The 11,146-nt window shown below is 42.7% G+C and overlaps 1 protein-coding gene across 3 annotated transcripts in view; it reads left to right on the plus strand.

Annotated features, from left to right (window-relative positions):
- The window catches only part of LOC111161702 (secretogranin III), a 35,883-nt gene extending 24,942 nt beyond the window's left edge, over positions 1 to 10,941 (plus strand). For all 3 annotated transcript variants that reach the window (XM_022525551.1, XM_022525562.1, XM_022525541.1), the window contains 2 exons: positions 5,246 to 5,326; positions 10,361 to 10,941. In XM_022525551.1, the coding sequence (XP_022381259.1) occupies positions 5,246 to 5,326; positions 10,361 to 10,479 (200 nt within the window). In that variant the 3' untranslated portion in view covers positions 10,480 to 10,941. The remainder of the gene's footprint in view (positions 1 to 5,245; positions 5,327 to 10,360) is intronic.
- Positions 10,942 to 11,146: the final 205 nt, after the last annotated feature.

Raw genomic sequence — 11,146 nt, forward strand, 5'->3', positions numbered from 1 at the left:
AATTTCTTTTTATATGTAGAACCCATCGGTCTTCTTTTCAGAATTCATCCTTAAATTATAAATAAATAAACTGAGGCTCACAGAATTAAGGAACTCACCCAAGATCTCCTAGCCAGAGTGGCAGAGCCAGGTCTTGAACCCATGCCCCTTGACTTCCATCCAGTACTCCTCTGAGTATTTCTTTGGGGCAGGTAAAAATGTCAGCATTGTACTGAAATTCTTGAAATGAATGGCTCTGAGGCCATGTTGGCATCCCTGATACCATTATCACTGACTTGACTTTATGCCATTCAAAACTATAATCATGTCATCTTCACAGAATTTTAAGGGTATCAAATTTAAATTTTTATAAACCCTCTTAAGCTCTAATATCTTTAGTATGTCCAGTATTCAATAGGTTCATTATATTGATTTCTACAGGTTTGTTGTTGCTGTTGTCTTTTCGGGGCTGGGGGGACAGATCAGGTTAGCATTCGTGTATAAAAAGGGGTATTACTTTTGCAGTGCTGAAAACCAGAACAGCCAGAAAAGCAGGGCTGCTTCTTGATCCTGGCCCTCTTCCCATCTGCTTCAGCATATGTTTTAAAGATTGTGCCATATTACCTCAGCCATGAGCTATTTGTTTCCAAAGGAAACCGAAATAAATTTGAAAAAAATAGTCCAGCTTTCCAAAGTGGACTCTCATGGGCTTTTACTGCACACTGTGTAAATAAAAGATTTGCTTTCCAGCTCCCCAGAAAAGAAAATGTAAATAGGAACCAGCTGTTCCTCTCTAAGAGCAGAAGACACCTGATTTCATTCACCTGTCACCAGTGTTCCAGTAAGTGTGTGGAGGGCTCAGTGCTGGTGGCAGTGGTTCCCAAATCCCCTCCCCCCCCCCCAACATGGGAACCTCAGGACCATTTTTTAAAAATCATGCTTGGCCCCTACCCCCGGATAGTCTCATTTAACTGGTATGAAGAATAACCTTGGCATCAGGATTTTTAAAACCTCCTCTAAGTGACTCTAGTATGCAGCCAAGCTTGAGAATCCCTGCCTTGTTGGCTAGTTTGGTAACAACAACAACAGGGACTAAATTGTTTTAATCTAAAAGGTGGATTTTACCCAGCTACAGTCTGTAGAGGCTCCAGATTCATTCCAGCTCAAGACCAGGTCCTGACCTTTACTCAGCTGTGTTCCTTTGGGCGTGTCACTTAACTTCTTTGAGCATTAGTTCCCTTGTGAGTAAATGGGAATGAAAATGCTAATTTCTTAGAGTTCTGTGAAGATTAAATGACATATGGATATAGTATGTCTAGCACATTTGTAGGTATTTTAAATTGTTTCTGCTATAACTGTCATTTCAATTCAGAATTCATTATACTTCAAGTCTTTCAAATAAACTTTTTTTTTGTTAAAAACAGAAATATGTACCATTTACACTTTAAAAAAGTTAAATTCTTCTGATTACAATTTGGCATCTAAGAAGCCTTTATCCATTCACTTATTTGACAAATATTTATTGATAGACTACTACATGTCAGGCTTTATCAGCAAATAAGAAATATTTCTAAGGGAGGAAGACAAACAATAAACTTGCATAAATTATATAATTTGATAGAAAGTGATAGTGTTATAGATAAAAATAAAGCAGAAGAGGAGGATGAGAGTGCTGGGGGAGGGTCTATTTTAAATTAGAGAAACTGTTGGGACAGCTGGGTGGCACAGTCCATTGAGCCCAAACTCTTGGTTTAGGCTTAGGTCATGATCTCAGGGTTGTGGGATGGAGCCCCACACTGGACTCCACACTTACCACAGAGTCTGCTTCAGGATTCTCTCTCTCTCCTCTCCCTCTACCAACACCCCCATCCCACTTACCCTCACTCTCTTTCTCTCAAATAATTAAATCTTTAAAAATAAATTAGAGAAACTGTCCCAATCATATGTGGTTATGATCCACAAGATAGTAGTTTAGTTTTAATGGATTACAGAATAGATTCCTTTAAGCTGCAGTAAACTCATTTTTGGTTATGGATTGGTAATATCAATATAGTGGATAAAATTACTTTTAAGAAGTTCATAATTTTTATTTATTTAAAAAAATTTTATTTATCTGTTTGAGACAGAGAGATACAAAGAGAGAGAGAGCATGAGCAGGGGGAGAGGCAGAGGGAGAGGGAGAAGCAGGCTCCCCGCTGAGCCAGGAGCCCCATGTGGGACTCAATTCCAGGACCCTGGGATCATGACCTGAGCTGAAGGCAGACATTTAACCATCTGAGACACCCAGGCACTCTCATTTCATACTTTAAAAAATTTAACATTTTTTTTAAAGATTTTATTTATTTATTTGACACAGAGATCACAAGTAGTCAGAGAAGCAGGCAGAGAGAGAGGAGGAAGCAGGTTCCCCACTGAGCAGAGAGCCCGATGCGGGGCTCAATCCCAGGATGCTGAGACCATGACCTGAGCCAAAGGCAGAGGCTTTAACCCACTGAGCCACCCAGGCGCCCCCCAAAATTTAACATTTTTATAGGAAATCGGTTCCTGAGCAAAAAGCAACTAACAAGATGATGCCAAGTCCTCTATTTCAAATTGCCTTAGGTTGGGTTCCTTCTGAAGCAGATCCTGAGAGAAGGATTTGAGGTCAATTTTAATAGGGAGATGACCCCAGGGAATACCTCGGGGGGCATAGGTACATGAGACAGGGAGAGGAAAGAGTCCCATATAAGTTGGGTTCACAAACTGGCTTCAGTTGTAACTGGAGCTCAGTTCCACAGATGATCTGTGGGAGGCTGTGTGGAATGTTCCTGAAGCAAAAGGAAACTGGGTATTTATCTACCATTCTACCCATCATTAGGTGAGGGCCCCTCTATTAGCATATATGGAATAAAGCAGACAGGAAGTTGGGGAAGCAACAGTTTCTGCTACATTGTGGCAAAAAGCCCATATTTATTCTGTACTCTACTAGTTTTAAAAATAAGGATATGCTTTTTAAAAAGAGTTTATTTATTTATTTTATTTTTAGAGACAGCATGCGAGAGGGAGAGAGTGGGAGGGGGAAAGAATCTCAAGCAGACTCCCTGCCCGTTCAGAGCCCAATATGAGGCTCAGTCTCATAACCCCGACATCATGACCTGAGCTGAAACCAAGAGTTGGATGCTTAACCAACTGAACCACCCAGGCGCCCCTCCTAATTGAGAGTGTGTAACACAGTATTTACACAGAGACTAAGCTCAGGTTTTCTTTTTCTTGAATAAGCTTTCCACATTATGCTATATCATAAATAAGATTGTGGGGTGAATGCTTAACATGATTTAAAGAACAAGATCATTTTCAATCATTCTTAAAAGTTTCAGAAGCCCTGATTTCTTAATGTGCTAATAACAAATTATCTGTTAAAGCCCTATATGAGATCTACTAATTGGATTTAAATGCTTTAAAAACAATGAAGCCACGTTCTTTACAAATAGTCTCTACTAAGATTTCTTTCTTTGTTCAAAATGCTTTTTCTATACGAATTAATTTGAAATAGAATACACTGTTTTTATGCTAACAAATCCAACTGACCTTCTCAGCAAACAAGCAACAGGCAATGAATATCACTATGTCCATTATATTGTAACATTATAACTTCAGCCAGGAGGACTTGGTCTTTCATTTGCTCCAACATTCTTAAAAACAAAGCACTGAAACAAAGACTTCTTCCGAATAGGCGATTACAGTGAATTGGGGGTGAAAAGTGTGAATCTCTTCTCTTGTCCACTCATCCCTTTGGCACAGGAACTTCCCTGTGTTTCTTTGGGTCCAGGTAACATGAAGCCCCAGTGGTGAGGCAAGAGTTTGGGCTTACAAGATCAGGAAGAAATATGCCCAGGAGGTCATTTAGGTAAATGCAGAGGCGGAAACCGGAGCATCAGCAGATCCTTGGGCAGTGTTGTCATTCATGGACTGTAGTCGGATGAACTGGGGTTCAAGCCTGCCTTCACAGCCGACTAGCCATCTGACCTTCAACATGTTACTTTGTCTCTCTCTGCTTCAGTTTCTTTATCTGTAACAAGGAGAGGAAATGGGAGCACCTGAAGAGGGTGTGGTGAATAGTGAAAGGGATAGTGCATTTTGGAGCACAAAGCACAGCCCTTGGCACGTCCTAAGCATCCTAACTCAACCAGGAAGTCTGGGCAGCACACTAGAGGTAGCAGGGCTCAACAAGGAGCTCGGAATGGGTGGTCACCATTGAGCTTGGGCAGCTGTTACTTCTTGCAGAGCTCCTGGACTTTGAAGGCTTCTTTTCTCAGGCTATTCAGAATTCTCTAGACCACCTGGTCCCTTGGTGCAGGCACTCTGAGCCCTAGGGACTTCCTCTGCTTTCAGGTGTGGTTGATTTCTTTGAGACAGAACAAGGCTACATCAGTGTCCACATCCCAAGACAGTCTTTTCTTTCAGATGATGCAGGTAGCAGAAACTTGGTAAGACCAGCTTCTAAATTCTACAGCTATTACCGATGTGGTCTCAGCCCAGTCACTTACCTCTTTGAGCCTTAGTTTCCTTATCCCGCCCACTTGCAGGCCACAATGTATATAAAGGGCATGGGGAGCAGCTGTTTCAGTGATGCCTAGTTTCCTCTCACAACACCTGAGGAGAAGGTTTACCTGCGGGGAGCTTTACTAGAATAAGTTCTAAGGTTCACATCCAAACCTTGAAATGAGGCCCGTGTCACCACTTCATCTGAGTTTTTACACACCCCCCTACCAGACTGAGCAGAAGACTTGTATGGCAGCCTACACAAAGTCACACACACGGACGTACTTAACATCATTCATTTAGTGATGGAGTCTTTTCAGTTTGGGAATATCACCACTCCGATTTAGTTCTTGACCTGAGAATACTCCCCAGTTTGGAAGAACCAGTGCTAACCAGAGATGATGCAGTCTAAGAATTCAAGGCCCCTACCTATCCAGTGAACTGAATCAAGACTTTTCTGTCAGGACAACAGATGGGGTGTGTGTGTGTGTGTGTGTATGTAATGGCTCCTTGACACTAGCCTGGTCCTGTCTCCTGGAATCATCCCTACCCACTCTCCTTAGCAGCCACCCCCCCCACACACACACACCAGGCACACAATTATGCACACTACTTCATGAAGGATACTGCCTCACAAGTGCTCGACGAGTCCAGGGTTTATGGCTCTAAACAAGAGTGTAGTCTTTAAAAAGAAATGCAGTGATATTTTATGAGTGTTTCATAGGGATTCTCTGCCCTTTTCCAGGGAAAACAGAAGCCTATTTGGAAGCCATCAGAAAAAATATTGAATGGTTGAAGAAACACAACAAAAAAGGAAATAAAGAAGGTAAGGATTTAGTGTGGTTGTAAACTGCCAATTTTACCCATTTGTCAGGGGTTCTTGTTAAATGAAGTTTCCCACAATCAAACCGGTGTAAAAAGACTCCAGGAAGAAGGAATGCCAGTGTAGGAATAGAATCTCCATTTCTCTTATTTTTCATAGCAGCCTCTCAAGCAAAGGCCTTTTCTTTGACATTTTATTATGAAAAACGTCAAACAAAAGTAGAGAGAATAGTATAATGAATTCCCACGTATCCATCAACTACCTCCAATAATTATCAACACTTTGCCCTTTCCTCGGAGTATTTTTTAAATTTAAAAAATATTTTTAGTTTTTTTAAAAGATTTTATTTTTTTATTTGACAGAGAGATAGAGATAGAGAGCACAAGCAGACAGAGCGGCAGGGAGAGGGAAAAGCAGGTTCTGCACTGAGCAGGGAGCCTGATGCGGGGGCTCATCCCAGGACCCTGGGATCATGCCCCAAGCCAAAGGCAGATGCTTAACTGACTGAGCCACCCAGGTGCCCCTACTTACTTTTTTTAGAGGGAGAGGAGGCAAGGTTGGGTCAGAAAGAGGGATAGAGAATCCTAGGCAGGCTCCACACCCAGCGTGGAGCCCAGCGCAGAGCTCAATCCCATGACTCTAAGATCATGACCTGAGCTGAAATCAAGAGTCAAATGCTTAACTGACTGAGTCCCCCAGGTTCCCCTTCTTTGAGTATCTTTTTTTTTTTTTTAAGATTTTATTTTTTATTTGACAGAGAGAGATCACAGGCAGGCAGAGAGAGAGGAAGGGAAGCAGGCTCCCTGCTGAGCCGAGAGCCCGATTCGGGGCTCGATTCCATGATCCTGGGATCATTCCTTTAAGTATCTTAAACAAAGGCATTTGTGACCGCATATTAGATGTACCCTGCCGTCATAAAAGCTGTCAGTCATTTACTTAAAATAAAACACAGAATAAGACTGTTCTGTTCTGAGTACCAGAGAAGTGAAAATGAAAGCTGCAGCCTCCCCCTGTCCTCCCCAGCCCCCCAAGGAGCTCCCAGCATCACTCAAGCTACAGATGGCCCTGCTCAGTGCTGTCACAAACAGGTGGAGTGGTGCAAAGGTGGGGAGCCCATCTCTTTACAGGCAGATAGAGCACTGGGAGAAAGGTCCACAGGAAAGCCTTTGCTGGAAAGCTAAGGGACGAGAGTTGGAGGCAGAGGCAACACTGGGCGCCAAGACATAAAGAGACAAAAGAGTCATGCGTTCTGGGAAACGGAGCTAACTCGGTTTCCCTGGAACACTGGGTGTCTGTGGGATGGTGGGTAGCAGCCAGATCAGGAAGGAGCTTGTGCACCCTGCAAAGGAGGTAAGATTCAGCCAGAAGAGCCTAAATTAGGGCTTAATTAGGCTAGGAGCTGATTGAAGAAATAGGACCCCAGAGGACTGGGCAGAGATTAGAGGATCTGGAGCAGAAATGATGGGGCTTACACCGAGGCAAGGCAGCAGAAATAAAGAAGGGAGAAACTTGAGAGCAACGTGGAGAGCGGAGTCCACCACAAGTCCCAGGTATCTGACCAAGCAGTTGCCAAGTGATGCTTTTAAAATGAGATGAAGGACACCTGGGTGGCTCAGTTGGTTAAGCCGCTGCCTTCGGCTCAGGTCATGATCCCAGGGCTCTGGGATTGAGTCTTGCATTGGGCTCCTTGCTCGGCAGGCAGCCTGCTTTTCTCCCCGCCTCTGTCTGCCACTCTGCCTGCTGGTGTGCTCTCTCTCTCTCTCTCTCTCTCTCACAAATAAATAAATAAATAAAATCTTAAAAAATAAATAAATAAAATGAGATGAGCGGTATTTTCAAACTTGAATGTGTATTCAGATCACCTGTGGAGCCCCTCAGGGTCTTAATGCCCAGGTTGCATCTCAGAACCAATAAATCAGACACTCAAGTGGAAGGACACAGGCATCGATATTTTTATCCCCCTCTTCCATGATTCCACTGTGTGGACAAGTTTGGGAACCACTGAGATAGAGCACAATGGGAGAAAGAGATATTTCTTGCTCCTCTTTAGCTTGTGATCTTATTAAATTGAGTGAGATGGAAACAATTATCAGCTTTTTGCACATACTTCATTTTATTTGGTTCAGAATGGTGTGAATTTCCACTCTGTCAGTTCCATTCAAATTCACATGAACCATATTTCATCAAATCTGTCATTGATTGAAAAATGTACCATTGTTTCATATACCACTAAGGAAGAAAAATTATAATGTGCCATCAGTGACTGTGAAGACTTTAAAATAAAAAACTGTTGATCTTAGAATGAGTGTAATACAGTAAGTACCAAACACATTTTGAAACCAATATTCATTTTATGGTCCAACAGTTTAGGAGTACTTAACGTTCCTTCTTTTACTGATTAACATGAATCAGACCCTGGTCATGACCCTCAACATCCTGCAATTTAATTTTCCACTTCCAGAAATGACCAACTAGTGAAGCATGGAACCCTAGTGCTTGCATCTCAAAGGACTCTGAGCAAATTGCAGAATGATAGTGTTGAGTTCGAGGCTCCCCTCTGCCTGTAAGCAGTGGGGGCGACCTGCCTTACACCCTCCTGAAGGCAGAAGCAGAAAGCCTTTCTTCCATTGCCCTTGTATGGCCTCTGCTTGACCTAGCTCACCTCTTTAAGCCTGTGGGGATCTAGATCTGGGACCTTGGAGTGGCTGCAGCTGTGTGAGCAGCAAGTCCATTTGCTCTAGGAGTTCTGACCTTCCTTAACCTCTGTGGCTGCCCTTTGCTGGGCAGGGGTTTGGGCGACCTGCGTCTCCTTCCCAAATCCAGGAAAGGGAGGTCTCTGTGATGTGATACTGAGGAGAAAGAAAAAACTTTATGGCACCCTTAAAGTCTGTACTTTTAAAAAACTGAATCACAGCCCTTTTCTCTTTGGAGTGTTAACAACCTTAAAACATTCTTAAGGTTAACAAGGTGGTTCCTGACTTGGGTGACCTAACAGGCAACTAGCAGCCTTTCTTCTGCACCATGCTCGTTTTCCCAGGCACGCATGACAGCTACATCTTAACGATACAGTTTTCCTTTGCATCCATTCAAATCACCTAGACCTCTTCACATCTGTGCTTGGGCTGCCTTTCATCCCACTAAAGATGTCGACCCTGCAGCGAGCTCAGGAGAGCCGTTATTAATCTGAACCAGCGATCATCAGGAGGGGCCTCTTTGTGTCCTCCGAGTCGGTCAGCAATCCGCTGGTGAGGGGTGCACAAAATGTATGTTCAGCTCCATTCTGTTTTGTCCTGACAGCAAGGGAAAGTGAAAAAGAACACCAACAACAGAAACCCCAAGCACTTGCTGAACTTGGGTTCTACACCTGTTCGTTACTTCACATTCCCTACTTCAAGGCCGTAGATGGCCAAAGCAGGAACTGCAGATAGACTGGAGCTCAGAAACGGACTCCGCCTGACCTGAACAAGTGACTTACCTCCTTTGTCCTGTTTCTTCGTCTCTGAGATGGGGTTACTAACGCTTACCTCCTGGAGTTCCTTGAGGAGCAAAACAGAAGACAGTTGTGAAGTGCCCGGGGCTACAGTGGTCTCTTTAATCTTCGTGGCCAAGCCCTAACAGGAACAAACGCCTCTTTCCTGGAGGGGAAACAGGTTTTCTCTAAACCTTGGCTCGCTTAATATGATAAACACCTGGCGCTCACAGCAATGTTTTTTATAGTTTTCCTTTCACGGGAGCCCTGAGCTTTTATTCTCCACTCTTTCCCTTTTCTTCTCCTTTACAAACTGACAGAAGGCAAGGCTCTGTTCCAGGGGCTGCCATAGCCAAATTGAACGGCACTGTCCTCAAGGAACACAGCCTCGGGCAACTTGAAATCTGGGTGGAGGGTCTTCCCAAGTATGCTTTGTATATGAAGACCCACACGTCCAACCCTGAGAGATGGGAGTCATGGATTTTGGTACCACCATAGGATGCACTGCATGTAGCCATTAAAAGAGTTTCTGAAGAATATTGATGCTCACTGGGTAAAGGGAAAGGAGCTCATTAATAAGGTTGTATATATACCGTGATCTCAATTCCAGGTTGAGATAGATATATTTGAAAAGCAAGAAAGTAAAACAAAAAACCGTCTGTGGTTATTTATGACTGATAGAATTCAGGTGATTTAAATTTTATTTCCATGTTTCCGTATTTTCCATTTTTTTAAACAATAAGCATCAAGGAGGATGTGGGTTTTCTTTAAGCCTTCAGAAAAATGCCACAGGCAGCCTCCTTACTTGGGGATCTTTGTTTTCGATGGGTGGTTTTATGGTTTACATAGGTTTTTTTTGTTTAAGTAGGACAGAAGACCCATAAAGAGGTTTCTCAAAAAAAAAAAGCTCATACATATAATTTGTTTGTTTTGCTCCATGTATATAATTCAGATAATGTAAAAAATCACGGCAATTCTTAATTTGGGAAAAAAAAAAAAGTGGGTTGTCCCATCAACACTCACTTAACCTGTATAACAATTGCAGAAAACCGAAACACCTGGTTCTGTTTGTAACTCTTACTACCTGTGTGAGCCTGAACAAGGTACTTAAGCTTTAGGATCTTGTTACCCCAATGTGATTCCTAGACTGACAGCATCGACATCTCCCTGGAGCTTATTTAACATGCAGAACCCGGAGTTCCACGTCAGACCTACTAATACAAACCTACAAGAGCCCTGGGTGATTGGTATAAACATTAAGTTTGCAAAGCCCTGATCTATGAGCCTGTTCCCTCCATGGTCAAATGAGGGTGGTACTCCCCACCTGAATACCTTGCAGGGGTGATGGACAGCAAATGAGATAATATCATACACACACACACACACACACGGTTTTAAACTCTAAAGACTGAACAAATGCCAAGAGCTGATATGTTTTCCAATGTGAAAGACAGGGATGGAATGGTAGTTGTGTTGTTGCATTAAAAGCTTCTTAGCTAATGGTAATCATTGTAATGGGAAGTCTCTTTCCTGATCATTACTCACGATACACTAACAATATTTTCCAGATTATGACCTTTCAAAGATGAGGGACTTCATCAACCAACAAGCTGATGCTTATGTGGAGAAAGGCATCCTTGATGAAGAAGAAGCCGATGCCATCAAGCGTATCTACAGCAGCCTGTAAAAGTGGCAGAAGATCCGGGAGTCTTTAGACTGTCCCAGCAAACGTAGCTTAAAACACTTCTAATTCTGTCATTAAAGTTATTTGACCCAAGGATTATTAGAAAGTGGTGAAATTGCAGTAGTTAACCTTTTAGAAGTGGTTCAACATAGCTTTCTTGCCATAAAAACTGTCTGAAAAGTAAAGTTGTATGTAAGCTGCGATTTTGTATATAGAATCCTCATTTCCTTATAGATTTACATTTTATAATCAGAGATATGTGGCTTCGGAAAGCCTGTCATGGACATAACTTAAAATTGAAGCTTCTTCCCGCTGTGTCACACCCACAGGCACCCCCCGCAAAGAATTAGGGGGTTCTGTTTTTAAGGCATGCTGGGTACCAAAGCACCTCCTAGACTCTGTCTGTTACAAGATGTCATTTCCAGTTCCCTTCTGGGAGTTAAAATAAATTAACATTTCCTCCAAGCCTCTCTAGCTTAAAGGATAACTCTGCTTTTTTGGCTGTTCCTGCTGGCTCTTTATCAGGCCCAGTGGTGCAAAAAGGAACCTGAAAGATAAGCATAGGGTTTGCTGGACTCATCAACAATTTCTCCCCACTCTTGACATTTCCAGACATCGAGTTTGTTTATTAATAGGGATAACTATGTGCTCTCCAAGGAGAAAAATGAGG

This window comes from Enhydra lutris, unplaced genomic scaffold, assembly GCF_002288905.1.
Source record: "Enhydra lutris kenyoni isolate GAN:26980312 unplaced genomic scaffold, ASM228890v2 scaffoldscaffold4, whole genome shotgun sequence".
Taxonomy (NCBI): domain Eukaryota; kingdom Metazoa; phylum Chordata; class Mammalia; order Carnivora; family Mustelidae; genus Enhydra; species Enhydra lutris.